Source organism: Uloborus diversus, chromosome 2 (genome assembly GCF_026930045.1).
Source record: "Uloborus diversus isolate 005 chromosome 2, Udiv.v.3.1, whole genome shotgun sequence".
NCBI classification, from domain to species: domain Eukaryota; kingdom Metazoa; phylum Arthropoda; class Arachnida; order Araneae; family Uloboridae; genus Uloborus; species Uloborus diversus.
In genome coordinates, this window is record NC_072732.1 from 149,912,713 (window position 1) to 149,936,210 (window position 23,498).

The 23,498-nt window shown below is 35.6% G+C and overlaps 1 protein-coding gene across 1 annotated transcript in view; it reads left to right on the plus strand.

The window, feature by feature from the left end:
• The window catches only part of LOC129217409 (acetoacetyl-CoA synthetase-like), an 84,259-nt gene that overhangs the window by 28,021 nt on the left and 32,740 nt on the right, over positions 1-23,498 (plus strand). The window contains exons 9-12 of the mRNA XM_054851705.1: positions 1,626-1,779; positions 4,940-5,017; positions 14,226-14,415; positions 16,083-16,205. Of these exons, the coding sequence (XP_054707680.1) occupies positions 1,626-1,779; positions 4,940-5,017; positions 14,226-14,415; positions 16,083-16,205 (545 nt within the window). The remainder of the gene's footprint in view (positions 1-1,625; positions 1,780-4,939; positions 5,018-14,225; positions 14,416-16,082; positions 16,206-23,498) is intronic.

Genomic DNA, 23,498 nt, shown 5'->3' on the forward strand with positions numbered 1-23,498 from the left:
GTTCTACGTTAATATATTCAAGAAAATATTTTGCATACTCCCTATTCCAACTAAACACTGCTGTAAAATATGGTTAGTTAAATTAATTTAAGATTAAAAAAAAACTTATATTCTTACAAATTCATACAAAACAATAAAATTTTTTACCTGGTATAACGTTATCCAATTTTGTTAATCCAGAGTTTTCTTGTTTACGCTTCCACCATTTAATACTTTTTTGAAGGAAAACTAACATTATTTTGAGAAGCTCGAGAATACTACTAAGGGACGAATTAATTTCTGTAGCTGAAAGCAAACTAAGAACATCGATTGCGTTAATAAATACTTAGAACAAACTGCCTGTGTTTACGTCAACAGACACACGTGGAACGCAACGTGGCAATGTTTTAGTTTCTTTTGCCGTTTTGTAAATCACCGCAAGGTAGCGTATTCGAGCGCTGGAGTTGCGAATAAGGGTGTCATATTTCTGAAAATTGCCTTTATTATCATAAGCTTTATTCTTTAGCGGTATTTTTTTTCCTGATTTTATTTAGAGTTGATAATGAAACATAAGTTAAATTTGGCAGACGATCAATAAAAAAATGCAGCAACAGAATAGATCGATTTATTTTGTTTACTTGATAATTTTTGTTGCTGTCTAGACGAATATTTCAACCGTGATTTTTCAGTTTCATATTTTTGAATTTTCATGTTGCTCGAATTGGTAAGTTGAAATTTGATTATATTGTAAGACTTGTTTTTTAAAAATATGTTTGAAACCTTTTTTGTTTATATTCCTGAAAATAATGAATTTGATAGCATGAAACATCACTTTCTCTGAGTATGGCCGTAACTAAGCTAGTATGAGTATAACTGGCCAAACCAGTGCATTCCAGTTTATGTCAAAAAATATTTTTTAAATCATAGTTGAAAACTAATAAAAATTTCAGAGCGATAAAAGTGCAACATTTTTAACAACTTGAGAGTTGGTTACTTCTATGAACTAGAACTGAAACAAATCCAATAACAAAGCAATTAAAAAAAAAAAGAAACTGAACTACGCCCTTAACTACTCATTTACCCTCTAGTGATTGTCCACCTATTTCGACCACATTCAGAAAGAAATCACAGATTCAATGCATCCCAAGTCTCTGGGATCTCTCCAACACTCTAGTCTAAACATCCTGTTGTCCTTTGCCTCAACTAACCCTAAAATGAGAACAGGGAAATTATTAATTTCCTTTAAACACCCTGCTTCCCTGCATCCAATTGACCCTACACCAGTACACCCACATTTTTTTTTCTCTCCCTTGAATATAGTGTTTCTCTTTTTCATAACTGTGCCTAATGAGTACATGTACAATTTTTTTCCCTTTAAACACTCTGTATCCCTACACCCCAAATGACCTTACACAAGTGTACCTACAAATTATTTTTTCCCCTTTTAAAAACAGTGGTTCCCTTTACCCCAACTGTCCCAATAAGTACACGCACAAAATATTTTTTCCTTTAAACACCCTATTTCCTTTTTTTCCCCAACTGTCCCTCATGAGTGCACAAATTAAACCACATGAGTAGTGGACAAATTATTTTTTTCTTTTCAAGTAATGTTGTGCAGAATCGCTAAATGATTACTTTATTTCTAGCTGCTGGTTGGATGAATTCCTTGCGCTGGGGAGAAATCCTGATGGTTCTGTTCCTCCTATAAAGTTCGAGCAAGTGTCAGTAAATCATCCAATTTTTATAAGTTATACGTCTGGTACTACAGGACTTCCGAAGGCTTTAGTGCATGGGTCAGGGGTGAGATATTCAATGACTTTTCTAGTATTTACATAGTTGAAAAGATTTAAAAATAAAGAGTAATTATGAAAAAACTAATAAACGTATTAATTATTATCTATACTATTAGTTTTTGAGCGCATCTGTCTGTGTATGTCTGTAAATCTATCTCCTCCGAACTGACAATGTCTGCTACCAGGTGAATACTGGTATCGTTGGATACAATGGACGAGCGTAGTGAACAGTGGGTGGAGCCCCCTAGTTTTTCTATTAAACTTTGACACTTTAAAAGTATTTATTGTAAAAATGTAACAGTCATTTAAGTGATAGTAAAAAAAATGTTAAGAGATAGGTAGAATCGGAGGTCGTTGGACCTAAGGTACGTGAGATCGGCCTCATTCATTTTAATATTTTCATATTTTTCGATATAATTTATAATGAAAAAATAGCGTAATTCGCTATGCTAAAAATTTAAAGGTGTTTATTTCCTCAAAACCCTTGAAGATCTAGAGAGAATTTTGAACTTTTTATGTCTGAAAATAGGGCTGCATTTTCTATTAATTTTAACATATAAATCAAGGTTGTAAAGATCAAAAGAGGTCATCAAAAGATGGTATCAAAAGAGTAAAAAAAGAATAAAACATTCAAAAATTTTGAATGTTCGAAAATATTTCGAGTTTGTTTCGGTGCAATAAAATAGCTAAAGTTTTAGCTTCGCTCTGAAGTAATTTAAAATGAGTGAGAAGTTTAGAATAATTTTTTATACTGTTCTGCCGGCGCTGCACGAGTTTTTAATACACCTCACTCCGAATACAGGAACAAAAAATAACAAAAAAGACCTAACCTAACAGTACCCAACCTTTTTCTATTCCTTTTGAAGTCATATGTGCACAACTATATCAAAGCCGTAACGCCATGAAAATTTGAGCACGTTAGAATCGAATCTTTCTTGCCGATCTGCGCTGATATCTTTAAAAGTAACATAAACGTGTCTTATAAATTTTACGAATGAAATATATGCTGTGTCGTTTTTCTTCTTTTTCACGGTTAATCCTCCAGAACTTTCGTCAAAAATTAATCTGCGATTTCGCGCGTGAGAATTTTTATCACAGCCCCTATTTCTCTCAAATCAACAGATAAAATATGTAATTGATTTCTTTATTTATTTTAGTACACTTAGGTTTGGTTTAATGTTTGAAGAAACAGAAAAATATATAAATTTTCCGCAAATCATAAGAACATTTGCTCAATGAGAAAAACACCTACGTTAATCCAACTAGCAAACCGTCCCCTCCCTCTCCCCCTGCGATAATCAGACAAAAAACAATCATTACGAAATACAATGGTTATCATAAATTAAGGAAAAATCACAAAAAATGCGATAACTCTCTCAAAAATAAGCCAAACCGTGTAAAAATTAAATATTTTGCTGAGTAAGAGTTGCTCAATAAAACTGCAATATCCAAATTAGTGGCGCTGAAATCGGAGTGCGTCATCTGTGAGAAGCATAATAACTCCACGTTTGAGAGCAAGCCTATAAACTGCGCTGCGATACTGCCATAAGAAATCCGAGATAGCCATTTTGTAGCAATGACTTCCAGGCATCATTTGCCTACAGAACTTCGATGGAGAGCAATTGGGAGACTAGAGGTAGGGCAATGTCAAACAGAAGTAGCCGATAGCTAAAGTAAGTTCTTTTGTGGTACATAGACTTTGGGGTTAATTTCAAACGACAGATTCGGCCTCCAAGAGGTTCAGTCAATTACGGCCAACGGCTACGACGTGCGCCAATGACCAATTTTTGAGGTTATGTGCACGTAGGAATAGAGCCGCTACTCCGACTAATCTCAGATCCTTCCTTTCTGCATCCACTGGAAGGTTGGTGTCAACGTCAAAAGTACGTAGGAGGCTTTACGAAAGTAGTCTGTATGCGAGGCAACCAGCCATTTGTGTGCCACTCACACTTTACTATGGAAGGGACCGTTTACAGTGGGCACGAAAACATATCCACGGGACGCCTGATCAATGGTGGGCTTTTCTCTTTACGGATGAGTCTAGATTTAGTCTATTAAGCCATAGTAGCTGTTATTCGATATGGAGATATCTGGAACCCGTTATCATCCGTCAAACATCCGCGAAAGAGATGGTTACGAAAGAAGCTGTGTCTGGGTTTGGGGTGGTATGTCTTTAGGTGGACGTACAGACCTCCATTTGTTTTCCAAAGGGAACCATGAATGCTCAGGTTTATATAGATGACATCCTTGATGATTATGTGCGCCATATGCCGGAGCAATTGGTTATGCTTTCATGTTACAGGACGATATCGCAAGACCACACAGAGCTCGCATCGTAGCTGATTATCTTTAACAGCCTACAATTCTCCGCATGGAGGACCCATCTCGATCCCCGAACTTGAATCCTATCGAGCACGTTTGGGATGTTTTAGGCCTAGCGTGACGTCTAGCTGCTCTCAACCCGCCTCTCAGATCCTTGCCGCGTTTGATACTGCTTTGCAAGAACAATGGCTCCCGCTTCCTGTGGAACTGATAGACCGCATAATTGACAGCATCACACATCGCTGCATATGCTGTATTGCATCTAGAGGGGAACACATTCCACATTTAAGGCACTTTTCCTATAGCAAACTGACACTTTTGATTTTTTCATTTTATGGATTTCTATACTGCCATAATTGTCTGATAATTTCTTGTTATGTTATTTATATATCTTACTATGTGTTGCATATTGCGTGTAAGTTACATAAAATTCTACGTGTAACTTTTTGAGTAATCGTCATTTTTGTGATTTTTCCTTAATTCATGATAACCAGTGTACTTTGGACGGCAAGTGAATGTTACAAGTTTTTGTTTTCTCTTGGTATCCAAGGGACCGGCTAAAACGTTCGAGTTATTTTTAGTTCGAGTTATGGGAAGTTCCCACGACAGTCTCAAGAATTTGAAACCAGATAAAAACTTCGAGATACAGAAATATTCGAGTTATAAACTTCGAGTTATCGAGATTCGACTGTATTTTGTTCCGGGCGCGGCTTGAGTTTTGGAGGATTAAAAATGAAGACATACACATATTGTAGTATTAAAGGTTGAATAAAAGTTCGTTTTAAATTTGATAGTATCTTAGTTTTAGACATCATGTGTAATGAACATTTTTTTTTACTTTATAGCTTCTTCTAACTGCTGCTAGAGATTTTGGATTGCATACCGAATTGAACAGAAAAGGAGCACGGCTTTCAATGTCACCGGTAATTTTTTTTTTTATCAATGCTATTAATAATATGGGAAAACAATTTGAAGCTTAGAAGTCCTGCTAGGGTTTTACGACAAGAACTTAAGAAAACTTATGACCGAGAACTTCTATTAGTAAACAAAGTGTTAATATAGCTTACAGTTTACAATTTAGTTCTGACGACTGTTTGTTCTAACTTTAAATCATTCAGATTATTTTCCCTTAGATGTGATGTTGTGTAGATATCTTTCTTTAATGTTTCTGTAGTTAAAGAAAGCAAAAGCGCATGAAACTATTTTTCAAATCTTCTTTTTTGATGATCAGTAGTATCATTTGTGTGTTTTCTGCATAAAAATATAATATTAGGTTTGTCACGCGTAAAATCAAGAACAATCTTATGTGTAACTTGAAATATCAGAAAATAAGTGAAACAGTCACATCAACAAACAGTAACAAGCGAACTTATCTTTAAAAAAAAAGTGATACTATTTTGCCGTTAATTATAATTCAAAAATCTATATTGCTTAGTTTTCTAAAAGGTGAAAAATAAAAATATTGAGCATTATGCTCGTATATGGGTCATTCCGGTGAACATGGTACATTTCAGTTTTCAAAACCTTTTTTTTTCAAAGTCATCTAATCCAACAAAAATTAATGCCAAATAATGGCAAAAGGGTTTAATTTATCTGAACTGTAAAAATTAATTAGCTCAACTTGGTATTAATGTCCAATTTTCTCGGTGTTTCTTATCAGAAATGAAAGATTTTGTCCACTCTGTTACACATTTAAAAACAACAACAAATTCAAAATTTTCAATTATTTTTTGATTTTTTTTTTGTTTAATATAAACAAATGAAACATATCTTTCATACAAATGCTTAAAATGCCATTGTAAAAGGCACATTTAAGTTTTATTGCTAATTATCTTACTCAAAAATACAAAATTTTAAAAAACCATTTGCAAAAGTTAGATTATTATATGAAAAAAACTTGAAAAAAGATTGAAGTTGGATTATTCTGTTGAGTAATTGTGTAGTTCTATGCAAATTAACCTTCAAATTAAATATTTAAAAAAAAATTACAATCAAATCAGTTAAAATATTCCTGTAACAGAGTGGATATACCTGTAACAGAGTGGATAAACCTGTAACAAAGTGGACACTATTATTGAAGACAGAAGTAATCTCTATGTTTAAGCAGAGAAAATAGATAGACAATATTTCATTTTTTTTAAACTTTGCATTTAATTCAATTTTTCTATAAATTTGTTAAGCTAAGCTTTTTGAAAAACATCAATAGCATATGGGAATTGTTTACTATTTCCATAAATATAGTCCATTCTGTTACGCAAGAAGTGTAACAGAGTGGACATGTAACAGAGTGGACAAAAAAGTAGGGTCACACGGGGCAATTATGGGTCACTCTCTTTCCGGGGTAAATAGTGATCACCAACCTTTTACGTAGTAATTCCTGGTCACTTATTTAATTTAAAATAAAATAAATAATAATGTAATTTTAGGTAAAGGGATTATTTGAATAATTTCTAAATTGTGTAAGCTTACTCCTTGCCAAATTAAATCATTTTATCTTTTATACTTAAGAAAATATTACGATGTTATGGTATTTTGACCCATAATTGCCCCGTCTGACCCTAGTTAAATTTTTTTTTCTAAACCTAAACATAAAGTAACAGTTAAAATAGTGACACAAAAGCAAAGAGTAACTCTAAAATTACTACTTTATATGTAATTTAGATTTTTTTCTAAATTTTAATTAGTAAAATTAATGTAAAATAATGGACATTTTGTTACTCAAATTTACTATCGGAGACATAGAATGAATCTTACCTTGCTTGTTGACTGTTGAATCCACTAGAATTAGCTATACATGGAGTTTTTACTAGGACTCGACCGATGCATCGGCTTGGCCGATGCATCGGCGCCAATGGTTCAACAATTTAGCCATCGGCATCGGCATCGGCGGCCGATGCTAACTTGCAGGAAACATCGGACCATCGGCCTCAAAAAACATCGAAAAGCCGATGGAATTGGCCGATGTTTTTGAAAAAAAAAGGACCTTTGTTGTTTTACTTTTTTAATACAAAGTAAAGGGAGATATTGTTTTCATATAAAATTGTTTACTTAAAATTCAGCATAAATTTCTATTTTAGTCACCGCCGAAAGAGTTTTTGGAGCGTTCCGGTACCAAACAAGTTAATTATTGCGTTGTTTCTTGCGGCTGGATGTACGTATATATCTCTTATATGTAAGTCATAACTCAAAAATGATAAGCTGTAGAAGGCTAAATTTTCGCATGTGGGGTGTGCGTACGTTCCAGTTGCGCACTTCCCTTTTTGTTTTCGATCGGGTGTTCTGAAAAGCCTGTTTACTCATTTTTTGTGGCTATTGATTACTGATTTTAATACAAAACTAATATAGCGTCTCAGACTGACGATCATTTGGTGATACAGTGCCGAATTGGAGACGGTGGAAACAAATATGAGATGTCGAAACCGTTTTTTTTTTTTTTTTTTCATTTTGTTAGATTCTTGTTGAACCGATGGTAATTTTTCGATACTTGTAATATGAATCACAGTAATGCAGTCTTTTCTGTATCGCTTCGGTGGAGCAGCAAGTTTGGGGCCCGTTTTCTTTATCGCAGAAGTTGTAAAACATTTATCATAACCATTTTTGTAACTTCTACGGTGCCCCTATGTTATGGGGCCTCTCGTGCAATCGCAAGATTTGCTATATTTTAAATCCGCCAGTGCACGTCAAAACAAACTCGGGTGCAAGTTTTAAAAGGGTTTTTCTGCTCAATGTTTATGATTATTTTGAACTCTATTTTTTACGACTATTTTTATACTTTCGAGAACACATACGTGCCCCTCCTCCAACTCCCTCAATTTCTGAAATTAAACTCTAGTTGTACTTCTGAGTTGTTTAAAAGTAACACCATTCATAAAATTAGAGATTTTTTTTTTCCAAGCTTTATCTATTGTTTAGGAAGAATTTAGAGCATTAATGTAAGAAATTGATTAAAGACGTTTTGAATGGTGACATTATTCGGAAATCAAAGGGACTTTTGAATTTTTTCTTCGGAAATGCTGAAGTAGATTCAGAAACTATTCCGAGGCGTTGGTGGTAGCGATTCTGTATTAAAAAGATTGTCAATATTACGTGTGCAAACATTAGATCAAGTAGTATATGTATTCAGTTATTAACTTTGTGTAAATATTGAGTTTGTTTATTGTAGATGCGTTTTAAGAACTTCGCTCTTTTCATGGCTATTTCTGTTTTTCGCAAAATTGTTGTCACTGTTATAACTTTTTTATAAAAATGCAAACTCTTCTATTCATAAATTTTAAATAAGTATAAAAATATTCTTATTATGATTTAATATTGTAATTTATCTGTTACCTTTTTTGTTTAATTTGATGACTAAAAAAATGTCTACGAGCGATCTTTCCACTTGAATTGCGTAATTTGTCGACGGTTTCATAGTTTTATTCTTAATTTGTTTTTTGAATGATTAAACAACATAATTTAATGTTTTTTAACTATGTTTAGTGTATCTAAATCCATACATTATTACGATATTACTGAAATCTTAGTTATGTGTTCAATTAAAAAAAACAATTGGTTATTTAAACAGTCTCTTTGTTTTTCTTCCTTCCTTTTTTTTTTTTTTTTTTGGCTGTTGTTCTTTGTCATCCATCATACATCAGTCAAAAAAGGAGAAGCATAACTACAGATTGTACGTAGTACGATCCAAAAGTTCGGGGGACAAGCTGTATAAAACATTCCACAGAATAGTTCACATTACCGAAGCACATCCACCTTCAAAATGTCACCTTGAGGAACTACACTTCTGCCTGTGTTCATATAACTTTTGGAAACACTCCTGAAAGCCATTTTTCGCTACCTTCTGTGATGCAGCTTTATCTTCTCCTGACCGAAGAAAGCGGCGTAAATGCAAATGATTTTTTTTCTGCTGGGAACAGATTAAAGACGTTTTGGTAAAAGTCAGACGGAACTAAGTCTGACGAAACGTTATGTTATTTGTTTGTCTTTTTAGAGTACTGAGCAATCAAACCGTGCATCCTCAACATGAAAGTCGCCTTCTTCTCCACGATGAAGTTAAAGCAGCAACGCAAGAGGCTTTACAGGAGGTTGCGATAAATGTCTTCCAGGAGTCTTTCTAAAAGCTATACGAACGTTGGCAGAAGTGCATAGTCGTTCAAGGTGACTATTTTGTAGATAGATGTACTTCGGTAATGTGAACTATTCAGGGTAAGGTTTTATACAACTTGTCCTCGAACTTTTAGATCATACTACGTACGTATGAGTTTTCAACTTACTATTTCATAACGTTTTTGAGTGACGCTAGTTTACGCGCATGAAGACATCACAAGAGAATTTGCGATAATTAACTAAGGAGGAGTTCAAAATGAATATTTCGGTCATCTCTATGTTCTTAGGTACATATGCATGTACAGATGTGCCGAAAAAACTTGTGAAGTTTAAATTGGGTGATTGTAAAATAGAAATTTAGGTCGAAATCTGTTTTTTTTTTCTTTTTTTGTGATTACAATTCGTTATTCGTAGAAAGGAAGTAAAGTGAAATGAATCAATGATCCTTTAAATCCCTCACAGTCTTATCAATTTATTTCTGTTACATTTTTATTTATTTATTTATTTTTTTATTTTTTTTTTTTTTTGCCATTGGCCAACGGCATCGGCCATCGGCCATCGGCAATCGGCCATTTGGAGGAAAACAATCGGCCATCGGCAATCGGCCATCTTTGAACAATCGGCCAACAATCGGCATCGGCCCATCGGCCAAAAAATGCCATCGGTCGAGCCCTAGTTTTTACCATCTGGTCATCTCAAAAGTATTGCCAGTTTTTTTGTAAAAATATTCTTTTATTCTTTAATGACTGTAACAGAGTGGACATTTCAAAATTTGTAAACTGTAGGGACAATTGTAAATTCCCGGCATTTTCATTAAAAAAATATTTTTCTAAAAAAAATTTATTGTTTAAATTGTTACAAAAAAGGTGTTGCAATATAATTGGATTTTTTTTTTTTGTTATTGCATGTAAGCAATTACTTAAATCACTCTTTAACTGTCACTGTTTTGAAGCTGGGACATCAAGAGTTTGCCTTTGTGAATAACATATTTTTTTTTTAATTCCTAAATCAAAATATTAAAAACAAGAGATACCTCATGGTACAAAATTGCATGAAGAATAAAGAAAAAAATGTAATTAATTCATATTAACTATCAAATTTTCTGTAAAAAATCCAAAAGTGCCATACATGAAATTAACCATTTTCGTCGGAACGACCCATATACCTCACTAGCAGTATTCGCTCGGCGATGCCCGTGCTAAGAAATTAAAGGATGTCCGTTGAACAGGAAAAAAAAAAAAAAACCGTCCCCCTTCTGATAAATGATTATTTTTCTTCAACTAAAATGCGTGCACATTTTTTCAAAAGACCTAATAAAGTCTCTCTGGAATTTAAAACTATTTAACTGAAAAAGATTTTTTCATTTCGAACCAGTAGTTTCATATATGAGCGCGTTCAAACAAACAAAATCTTCAGCATTTTTAATTAAATAATTAATAAGAAAAATAACACACTGATACGTCTTGTAATTTTTTTTTACAAATCATTTTTAGCATTTTTTAGAATGTTCTCTAAAAAGTACCCTTGAGATTTGCCTCATGGTTGACTCAAAGCTACACTCATTGGATCACGAAGCCCGTACTTTCACCTCGAGCCACAGTGGTTACGCATGTTTTTTGCGTTCCGAGCATTTCATATTATAATATAAATTTTCCCGTCTTCATAGTATTTTTTATTGCTGTTCCACTCCTATTAGTCATAGCGTTATGTTACATATACTATAGCCTTCCTCAATAAATGGATTATTCATTAAAAAAAGAATTTTTCAATTCGAACCCGCAGTTCCCGAGTTCAGCGCGTTCAAACAAACAAACTCTACTGCTTTATATTATATACCTCATTGTAAGAAGCTGGGCTGACTTGAACGGTATCATTGCTTATGAACTATTGCTGCAGTGTTAAATTAATTTTAGCTACCAATTTGAAGCCAATCTCAACTTTAATGAGAAGATAACTGCCTCCAGATCTTGGTTATGACTATTCTAGATTGATGAGTCCATATAAAGGACGAAACTACCGTCTCTAAATCTCGTAATCGGATGTAAATGAGTAAACTTGTCCTCATTGTAAACTACAGCACCAAAAAGGGACTTCATGCAGTTAAATACAGTTTATTCAAAAAACTATCAAAAAACGACAGTCAAGAAACCCTTAAAATTTTTGATATTTAGTTCTTCCTACTTTTGAATTCCCGTTCTGAATTTTATAGACATTTTCAAAGTGCCCAAACATGAAAAGAAATGTTCGCAAAGGTGAAACACAATGAAATTTTAAACAGTTAACAAATATAAACAGACTGATCTCTTTGCATTGTTAAGTATGAAACACGATTCTTACTAATTAACTTTACATTGAGTAGCTTTTTTGCAATCATCTATTACGAAATTAATATTTGAGTTTTAAAAATAATTATCACTTACTTTTAAATTTAGAATTCTAAAGCATGTTTTAACAGAAAAAATCCTTATTCCATCAAACTTTCTGAAAATACAAACAATTTGTTCATTGCCAGATCTTTACACGAGAAAAAACATACTAATTCGGAACTCCAGCGCTCGAATACGCTACCTTGCGGTGATTTACAAAACTGCAAATGAAGCGTTCCACGTGTGTCTGTTGACGTAAACACAGGCAGTTTGTTCTGAGTATTTATTAACGCAATCGATGTGTCTTAGTTTGCTTTCAGCTACAGAAATTAATTCGTCCCTTAGTAGTATTCTCGAGCTCCTCAAAATAATGTTAGTTTTCATTATTTCCTTAATAATTGGTAAAAGCGAAAATACTGGATTAACAAACTTGGATAACGTTATACAAGGTAAAAAATTTTATTGTTTGTATGAATTCGTAAGAATATGGGTTTTTTTTTAATCTTAAATTAATTAAACTTACCATATTTTACAGCAGCATTTAGTTGGAATGGACAGTATGCAAAATATTTTCTTGAATATATTATCGTAGAACAAAATGAATAACCGAGAAAGAATTTACTTTATTCCTTTTATTCTCAGCTGAAAGGTATCGCCAAATTTGTTTAGGGTTATATAGTTTTGGTATTGTGCGAGCAAAGTAGCCTTGGCGAGATTTCGCGTTTTTAGTTAAACCATTTTTAATTTTTATCATGAGTGGAATAAAATGGTAGTAAAGATTACAGAATTCGATAAGTGAAAGGAAATAATGGTCAATCAACTGAAAAGAAAACTACCACCATATATCCGTGAGAATTTTGTTGATGATTTGCATAACATGACACAATTAAATCGTAACTCAGAAATTAGAAAAATCGAAACAGAAAATTTTTAAATTAACCGATTCGGGAATTCAAGAGAAATAACTCAGCTACAAATGGAAAACAAGTGCTAGCCAAAGCAAAGCAAAGAAGTATCATCTTCTTTTGGTAATAATTTGTAATGTCATATTAAATTTTCTAGCATTAATTGTTATCCTTGTCAGGCCACAATTATTATTTAGTTTTATCAAGAATTGATAAATATCGAATTCAACATCGTGAAAATGGCTGCTTAGAACTATGAACTACGTACTTTGCATTAATGTTTGACGTTTAGTAATGCTTCTTGAATTCTCATTTCTTTCTACGTGGGCCAGAATATCCACAAGACTTTGAAAATTAATTTAAAAAGAATAAAGCGAAACAATCATACGTACGAACAAAAATCACAACACTACTAGCATTTTCTTCGTTACCATGTGCGTTTGTTTTAGTTTTCAATTCCGCCATTAGACAGTGACTTCAGTGCCCCCTATAGTTCGTTGGAGTTGCGAATAGCATCATTCTGAATTCTAAAATAATTTTGTTTCATGCACCAATCAGAATGGTCCTAGTTGTAGTGGATCTAAAATATCGTTTGCAGCCATAGACTAATAATAAGAGTAGACCGAGCTATGGCAACCCTTTTGCTGCTCATAAACCAAACCATGTGACTGGTGGATATCCTAGCAACAGTGGGCGTTAATCGTAGCAGACGATCAACGCCAGCGCGAAATAAAATAAATAGAATTGATGGAACACGGAAGAATGATCTTTTATGGAGTCCGATTTGTAAATTTGTTATTCTAAGTTGTAAATATTTTGTTAATATAGTGAGTTTTTCGTTTAGATAGTATTGTGCATTTTCTTTAGTCAATTTCAATAACTCTCTAAGCAATAAAAGATGCAAGCGACCAAGAAGAATTAGCAAACGGTAAGATTTTTACCTACAGTTTCAATTTCAATTTAAGATACCGATTAGTACATTTTTGCGTTAACGCAAAACGTTTACGCCATTTCGTTCACGCCAACGCTGACAGCTCCAAATGAAATAAAAGTTACCGAAAACTGATCGAAAACTATTACTAATGTCAAAATAATGCATAACTAAAAGAAAAACAGTTTAATCTCTGCACCTGGAAGTTTTTTTTAATGAAAACACATTGTCTTAAAATACATGTCGAGTGTCAAACTATAGATAATGCTGCCATCTAGCAACCATGCTGCCAAAGTCTTCGCCAAGCCCTTCCACTAGTCACATGATACATCTATGAACCAATTTTCTTTATCAGCAAGAATGAGAAAGCTCGGTCTACTCTTATTATTAGTCTATGTTTGCAGCCTATTGCATTTTTTCTTTATATTAGACCAAATTTAATTTTTGTGCCACTCAACTCATAAAAAAAGATTTCAAAGGATCGCCTGTAAGCAAATTTTACTGATTTGTATGGAATTTTAATTTAACAAGAATAAAGGAGTCAGAAAATTTAGAATAATGTGATACGTTTATGGAATCGAGCAGATTTTTAGCGAGTAGAATTTATTGCCTGTTTGGTTTTTGCATTGCTTCATATAATCATATCTTCTGACAAAAGGTATTCCTAGTTAAGTTTTTTGTTGTTGTTGTTGTTGTTGTTTTTGAGGTAAAAATGGATGTAAACGCATTTTAGCTTACGCATTGATGCCTTTAAAATTTCTTACATTAAGTTCTTGACATATTCATCAGAAGATACATATTTCGAAAACATCTTTCTTAATTCATTTAGGTTGGCTGGGCATCATGGAATATCATGACCACTCTGCATTTCGTGGGTTTGACGGCCCTCCTTTACGAAGGAGTACCGTACTTTCTTACTCCGACGTATCTCTGGGATATGGTCGATAAATATGAACTTTCAAACCTATTTCTTCCTACAAATGTACTGGATGAGTTACAGGGAAGAGGGTATTTGCCAAGTAAGTACAAAACTAAATTTAATAATAATCAATAATAAGAAAATAAATACATATATTGGCGTCTCAGAGCAACAGTAAGATATCTAATCTCAGAAATGACACTGAGATATCTTACCGTTAATCTATGGCGACGATATCGTTGAAAAAATAATATTTGCAATTATTGGAAAATAGGAGTTTCGAAAAGTACGTTTAAGAAAACGGTGGTTATTATTATTAATTACTATTGTTATGTTTTCTTTTCTTTATCTTTTTTAATAATAAAGCTGAATGTTTGTAAGTCTGTATGTCTCTTACACGAATAGACCGTTCGGCCGATTTTCTTAAAGTTTCGTACAAAATTAGTTCGTAGCATTGGGGGGAGTACCTCAAAGCGATTTTTCGAAAATTCGATTTTGTTCTTTTTCTGTTCCACGTTAAAGCCACCATTGGTGGATTTAATTTTTCTGCAGCAATACCAAGCGAATTACCGTAACATAGACGAGTAAATTACTATAACATGGACGAGCAAATTAATGTAGCATATTGGCGAGAAATTCATCATCCATTATTTGTAAATATACAGGCGAACCAAATGACTTTTTAATTTTCTGCTACGGGTAAAGCTGTGCGGGTACTGCTAGTTATTAATAATAATATTGATTTTTATCATCCTCATTATTATCATTGATTATTATTATTATTATCACCATTATTATTATTGTTATTACTGGTTTATTGAAATGAGGTTTTCAGTAATGTGAAATACTTTTGACTTTTCGTTTTTTTTTTTTCAAAAATCATCTACGTTTTAAATTGAAAACGTTAGTTACAGATAAAGCGTTTCGTAACAAAACCAGCTCCAAAGTTTTTCTTTCGTTTTTTGATACTATCACTCTACAAAGAGCTTTGAAACAAATATGTCTCAATTAGGTCAAAAACTGCTAAATAAATTCTTTTTCATTTAAAACTAGCTAAAACAATGTTTCTGCTGAGACTCTCAACTCCTAATTTCTGACTTTAGTTTTGTGCAGGACATAAAATTAAGAAAGAAAAGGAATGCTGTTGGAATTTGAAACAAAAATGAAGGGGGGGGGGAATTCCGATTCATTTTAAACTAGGTTAGTTCAAATTAAGTTATCTGCAAATATATTGACAGTATCGATAGTCTAAAAAGGAAAGCAGAATTAAGTCATGCACTAAAAGTTATTTAAACGAAATGAATGCCCTTCGAAAAATTAAGTAGACAAAACGTGAAATTTTTTTTAAAATCTCCCTTGTAATATTAATTAAAAAAAAAACGATGTGAGCTAGTTTTAATTATAACCTTTTATAACCTTTCATGCTATTCCGTGGAAGTTAGCTTTCGTAAGCAACTACGTAAGGGGTACAAATATGAAGACTGTTTTTGCTTTAAAGCAAATAACTTAGATTTATAGTTTGGGTAAACCTAACCTGGCAACATTGTGAAGGCTATGCAGATCTTAATCGCAGCATTATGATGCTGCCAGGTTAGGGTTGCTCCAACTATAGTTGCAGGGGCATTTAGAAACTGATGTCAAGCGATAATTGATTTCTGTTGACTATTTTTCTTTTTCTACCAATATTACTATTTCTACCAATTGTATTTCAGTTTGCAACTTAAAACTATTTCAGCTCATTTTTATATTCTTCTCGTGATTTTGCAGCTAAGAAACACAAGTTAACTTCATTGATGACAATTCTTAGTGGAGGAAGTGTTGTAAAGCCACAAAATTACGATTTTGTCTATGAGAAAATAAAGAAGGATGTTATATTTACTTCGATGTATGGTAAGAAGATTTCATTCATTCAACAAGTTTCATAGCAAATGTTAAGTATCTGCACAAAGTGTTCCAAAAATGACTGATACATTTGAAAAACCAATAAAAACTAAACGGGCAGCGATAGAAACATATCGTTTGTGGCATTATGCTGGGGACAACAGTAAATAGTCAAACAAACAAACTTTCAAAATTAGTTACAAGTTCCTCAACAGATGGCGCTGCAGGTGATTTAAAAGGTATTAATGAAAACGCCGTCAGTAAGAAAGCCAAAATGGTTTGTCTTTCTGAAAATTTACTGTTGTCCCAAGCATAATGCAACAAACGGTATATTTCCATCGCTGCCCGTTTAGTTTTTATTGATTTTTCAAATGTATCAGTCTGTAACGGATCCGGTGCGACTTCCAACTTTCTTGAAAGGACGACACAGTTCGTGAGAAAAACACAGGAAATTTATTTACACTATGTACAGGAAAGATCGTCAACAACTGCTAAATTAATGATCAGCAATTAAGAAAATATCACTTAACACCGTAAACTCAGCGGTTACACACGTATTTACTTCCAAATACGCACAAATACAGCTCAAAAGGCTTCACAAAACAGAGCAATAAATGCTCTCCAGCGCTCCGCTGCAACGATTCACAAGCAAAAACTAACTAAAAAACTGACTTTTTATCATGCGGTCCGCTATTTATACACATCGAAAAGTTTCCACAATATTCCAAAAGATTCCCGAAAATCGTAAACCGTTATTTTATTTCTTTCATTCACAAATTTTATCATTCAGAAATGAGGGAACCGTATACTTCAGCCGAATGTACGGGGGCTGTATATTCATGACAAGAAACTATTTACAGGATACGTTACTACAATAATTTTAGATGAAAGATAATTTAATAAACACCGAATTTAGCTAGATAACGACAAATTAATCACAAAAATAATTAATTTACAGAATTTGTAACATTGCCCCCTTCCCAAGGACTGCACGTCCCGGGCAGTACAATCCCCAGAAAGGGTGCCAAACTTATATCACAAATACACACATTAAATAATAACCAACAATACACAGAAAACACAATAATAACAAGAAATATTACTAAACATTAAAAGCAAAAATATTATCTACAACTTTTATGTTATCAACCATGGTTGTTTACGTAATATTCATGAATTATGGCCAAAGTATGGGGCTAACCGATCATAATGTACAACCCTAGGTTTTGCATTAGGTGATTTTTGGATCCTCACTACGACGTCATTCAGTCGGTTACGGACTTTTTAGGGTCCATCCCAATGCGACTGCAATTTGAGTGAAAGACTTTTCCGTCGGATGGTATTCCATAACCAAACCTTGTCGCCTTCGTTGAATTCATGTCCAGTAGACCTTGTGTCGTATCGTGTCTTCATCTTCTCCGCCGTGATGTTGATCCGCTCCTGTGCGAAGTTCTGAACGTCTTCCAACCGGGCCTGGAGATCCTGGATGTACTCCTCAGGCGATGAAGGCGCATCTGGAGGACGACCGAAGACGAGATCACAAGGTACCCGAAGCATCTGAGATGGGGCATATCCGGTAGTCTCGTGGACAGTACTGCGGTAGGCCAGCAGGAACAAAGGTAAGCTTCTTGTCCCAATCCTGTTGATTTCTGGAGACCATAAGCGATAGATTATTCAGGATTGTGTGGTTAAATCTCTCCACCATGCCGTCCAATTGTGGGTGTAGTGGTGTTGTCCTAGTTTTCTTAATTCCGAGAATTTGACATAGGCCCTTAAACACACTAGAGATGAAATTCCTAACTTGATCGGAATGAATCTGCAAAGGTATTCCATATCTCGAGATCCAATGTTGGACTAGAATCTCTGCTACGGTGGTAGCCTCTTGATCTGGAATGGGATATGCTTCGGGTAATTTGGTGACATAGTCGATGGAAACAAGAATGTATTTCTTCCCATCAGCAGTTCTTGGTAGAGGACCCAGGATGTCGATCCCAATTCGTTCGAAAGGAGCTCCTTCGTTGTAGCTTCCGCCTGCTTCTTTTCTTCGGTCCTTTACAAGCAGCACAGGCGTCACAAGAATGGCACCACTTCTCCACGTCATTCTTCGCCTTGCTGCAGAAGAAGCGCTCCCGAACTTTATTAAGGGTTTTCAGGACACCAAAATGTCCTCCAGTCGGACTACTATGTATTTCTTTCAGAACATCTGAAATCCTTTTTCGGGGAAGTAGTAACTGCCACCTAGATGTTTTGCCATCATCAGATTCCCATTTTCGGTACAGTACGCCGTTCCGTAAATGGAGTGAGTTCCATAAAGCCCAGTATCTTTTTGTTGCAAGACTGAAGATGGAAACGTTCTGTCAGCTAGGTCGCCGACTGTCACTTTCCATGAAATCCAAAATTGGTTTTATGTCTGGGTTTTCGAGTTGATCTTTTCGAACTTGGTCGGCACTCCATGGATCAGGTTCTGATGATGTTGGAGTCACTGTCACCTGATAGGCAGTAGGGCTAGTCGTTCCCTACTGTTCCTCGATTCGGGAACAATAATGACAGTTCTCAGGACAGGGTCTCCTTGATAAAGCGTCTGCATTACCGTGAGACAACCCTTTTCGGTGCTTCTTCTCCCTGTCATATTCCTGGAGTCGCTGTATCCACCTGGCTATCTGGCCTTCCGGATTTTTGAAGTTCAAAAGCCAAGTTAACGAGGCATGATCTGTCCGAAGCAGAAATTTCCGGCCGTAGAGGTAATGATGGAAGTGTTCTACAGCTTTCACTATGGCCAGTAATTCCTTTCTGGTGACGCAGTAATTTCGCTCCGGCTTTGATAAGCATTTGCTCCAGTAAGCGATGACATGTTCGTTGCCTTCTATTTCTAGGGATAAAACAGCTCCGATGCCCTGGTTGCTCGCATCAGTGTCCAGGATAAAGGATTTTTCGAGCTGAGGGTATGCAAGGATAGGCGTCGATGCTAAAGCCTCCTCCAGTCGTAAAAACGCATCTTCGCATTCTTTGGACCATTTAAACTTTTGCTTGCTCTCCGTCAGCTTATGCAAAGGTAGTGCAATGTTGGAAAAACCCTTCACAAACTTCCTGTAGTACGTGCAGAGTCCCAGGAAACTTCGCAGCTGATGGATGTTTTCGGGACGACTCCAACTCTTGAACGCAGATACCTTTTCTGGATCGGTTTGTACAGCCTCAAAAGAGATGATGTGACCAAGTCACTTCCCTGCGGAACAAATTACATTTGGACGGGCTTAACTTCAGATTGGCTTCCTTAAGCATTTGTAGCACTTTTCTAAGATATGCCAAATGTTCTTCGAAGCTGCGTCGCACGATGATGATATCGTCTAAATAGACCAGACAGGATTCGTAAGAGAGTCCTCTTAACATTGTCTCCATAAGACGCTCGAACGTATCTGGTGCATTGCAGAGGCCGAAGGGCATCACCTTAAACTGCCATAAGCCTTGTCCAGTTGTAAACGCTGTCTTCTCTCGGTCATCAGGATGTATCTCAACCTGCCAGTAGCTGCTCTTCAAGTCCAGGGTCGGAAACCACTTGTGTCCGGAAAGAGTGTCCAAGGTGTCGTCTATCCGTGGAAGAGGGTAACTGTCTTTCTTGGTGATTTCATTCAGCCGTCGGTAATCGACACAAATTTGGTGGAACCATCTTTCTTTCGGACCAAGACAATGGGAGAAGCCCAAGGACTGGATGAGGGTTCGATGACATCATTTTCCTGCTTCTCTTTCAGGAGGGTCTCAACCTCTTCCTTCTTGGCGAACGGTAGTCGTCTTGCATGCTGTTTAATAGGGGGTGTTCTCCAGTGTAGATCCTATGCTGCGTTAAATTCGTACGGCCAACATCCTCCGATGTAGATGAAAACAGTTGCTTGAAGTCGTCCACCAATTGTTCCGCAGCAGTTCTTTGATCTTTCGATAATGGCGCACTCCCAATTAACTTCGATGTCAAGGGCTCAGAAGACACAGTCTCGAGGGAATTGATTCTTCTAATGATGCAGTTTACTGGAGCACAAATTGCTAACACTTCACCTTTCCGGATATTCCTTGGCCTTTCACTCACGTTAGTGACTCTCACAGGAATTACACCCTTAGAAAGGTCCACAAGCGTAGATGCTACCAGCACTCCTTTTAGGTTATTGCTTAGGTTAGGGTATTCAATGAGGCCGAATCTGAAGCTATTGTTTTCTTAAATGTAGCCAGGTATCAATGATTCTGTTCTAGAGGGTATGGTGAAGTCATTTTATGCTATTATTTGATGAACGGATTTCACGTCATTTTCTGCGTTGAAGATGGCTATGTCTTCTCTCATCGAGTGCAGTTCATTAGTCTTGAAGTCAAGAGTGAAGTCGTATTTCTTTAAAAAGTCCAATCCGAGAATGAAGGGGGTCAGTGATATCAGCAACGAATGCCGTATGATGGTAGGTGGCATTCCCAAACACTATTTCCAAGTCCACTTTACCCTCAATCTCAACTTTGTCACCTGTCACAGTTTGGACACTTACGCGTGGCGATATCCACAACAGTTTCAATCCAAATTCACGAGCCACATCTGTCCTAACGATTGTCACATTGGCTCCAGTGTCGGCAATCAGTTTGCAAGGATTCCCATTTACATGTGCGTAAATGAAAAGTCCATCACTGCCACTACTAATAGAGGAAATCTGCAGAGCTCTGGTGGAGGTGATTTCCTTCCCTCGCGTAGCTTGGCGAGCCGGACAACTCCTTCGCAGGTGCCCTTCACTACCGCATTTCCAGCACTTCTGCTCTTGTTTCTTTTGGGCTGTTATGCTGTTCAGATGTCTTGCCAAGTCACCGAGTTGTCTCTCAAGTTCAGCGTGATGGGACGACCTGGAAGCAGACTCATCAGCTTCCAGAGTCCGGATGGGATGGCGATCCACACGGGTTGCTCCTTGGGCGGCCTCGCATCTCATCGCATACACCAAAGCAGATTTCAGGTCGTTTACATCCGCCATCCGAAGGGCCTTCTGGATTCCGAACTCCGTCGATGAATTAGTTGAGTGCCAAGTTGTCTCGAATATCCGCAGGACAGTCGCAAAAAGCAAGATGAGACAGTCTCTCGACGCCCGTCGCAAGCTCTCGCAGGTTTTCCCCGGTTTTCTGGAAACGGGACTTCAACTGGAGTCGGCTGAAATCACTCTGGCACTTCTAACCGAAGCGAAGCTCCAACGCAGATGTGAGGGCGGCGAAGTCCAGGCGCTGGCTGTCCGGAACGGTCTGAAGAATGTCCGCTGCGTCACCTCTCAGGGATGCTGCAAGATGACAGGCCTTGGTAACCGAGTCCCATCCATTTGCTTCGGAAACTATCACTAACTATGCCTTGTACACTTGCCACGAGGATTTGCCGTCAAATGTGGCGAGCTTAACTGAAGGTCGTGTTGCTGAATGTCCAAAGTCAGCAGAACCGCTTCGAGACATCGCCAATTTCCTTTCTAAGTCTTTAATTTTCTCATCTTCATGATTTTCAACTGTTGCCATACGGTTTTCTATTGTTTCAAATTTTTCATCAATTGCATCAACTCGATCTCAATCTCATTAAATTTATTTTCCATCTCAGTCTTTGCCGAAGTAAGGTCGTTTTTAATTTCCTCTTGTTTAGAAGCTAAATCATTTTTCAGCACCATTAAATCACTTTTCCATCGTTCTTGATTAGCCGCTAATTTATTTTTCAATTGTTCTTGATTAGCCGCCAATTCATTTTTCAATTGTTCTTGATTAGCCGCCAATTCATTTTTCAATTGTACTTGATTTGCAGTCAATTCATTTTTAAATTGGTCTTGATTAGCCGTCAAACTTTCAGTCAAGTCACTTTTCACAGCATTAATTGCTTCCAGAAGTTGTTTTAATTGGTCATCCATTTAATAATGTGTTTTAATAATCACCATAAAAAAAATTAAAGTCCAAATTCAAAGAGTCTTTATGAAAAAAATGTCGAAAGTCACACTTACTCCAAAAAAGTCCAGAAGAAGCCCCACGTTGGGCGCCAAAATTGTAACGGATCCGGTGCGACTTCCAACTTTCTTGAAAGGACGACACAGTTCGTGAGAAAAACATAGGAAATTTATTTGCACTATGTACAGGAAAGATCGTCAGCAACTGCTAAATTAATCATCAGCAATTAAGCAAATATCACTCAACACCGTAAATTCAACGGTTACACACGTATTTACTTCCAAATACGCAAAAATACAGCTCAAAAGGCTTCACAAAACCGAGCAATAAATGCTCTCCAGCGCTCCGCTGCAACGATTCACAAGCAAAAACTAACTCGAAAACTGACTTTTTATCATGCGGGCCGCTATTTATACACATCGAAAAGTTTCCACAATATTCCAAAAGATTCCCGAAAATCGTAGACCGTTATTTTATTTCTTTCATTCACAAATTTTATCATTCAGAAATGAGAGGGCCGTATACTTCAGCCGAATGTACGGGTGCTGTATATTCATGACAAGAAACTATTTACAGGATACGTTACTACAATAATTTTTGATGAAAGATAATTTAATAAACATCGAATTTAGCTAGATAACGACAAATTAATCACAAAAATAATTACAATTTACAGAGTTTGTAACAAGTCATTTTTGGAACACCCTGTATAATGTGGGGACGAGGTAGCCTGATCAGTTAGTCCTCAATATGTTAAGTCTTGACCAGTTAGTATGCAATTGTTTATTTCATGAAATGTATTTGTTCCTCAGCAATTGTCGAGCAGTTTATTAAAACTTTATAGAGAATACGTTCGGATTTTTGACGTTCTATTCTAAATGTTTTCATTGTATCATTAAACAGCTCACTATGTGATTGTTTAAGGTGTAAAAGGTAAATGAAACGGAGTAAATCTTCTGTTTTTGCTGGTGTGGCATTTCAAAACAGTAGGGGAATGTAGGGCAAAGTCAAATGGCTAAGATGACTGATTTTTTTTTTCAAAATGAACCTAGTTGGAAATTTGTTTTGAAAATTAGTGTACAAAAAGAAAGAACATTGTATTTTATAATAATAGTTGCATTAAAACATTACTTTTTATTTTTGGCAGTAATTTTGGGCCTTCAATAAAACGTGGAAACTTTTTCCTTTTTTGTTTCATGGGGCAAAGTGAAAAAAAAAATATTTTTGCAATGAATTACTTTCTACTTGCTTATAAAAAGCTTTTTTGAATAAATGAATCCGTAAATGAAATTTAGAATGAATAAATGAAAAGAAAATGGAACAATGTACGAATAGTTAAATAAGTAAATTAATTAATATATGAAGAAAATCCAATGA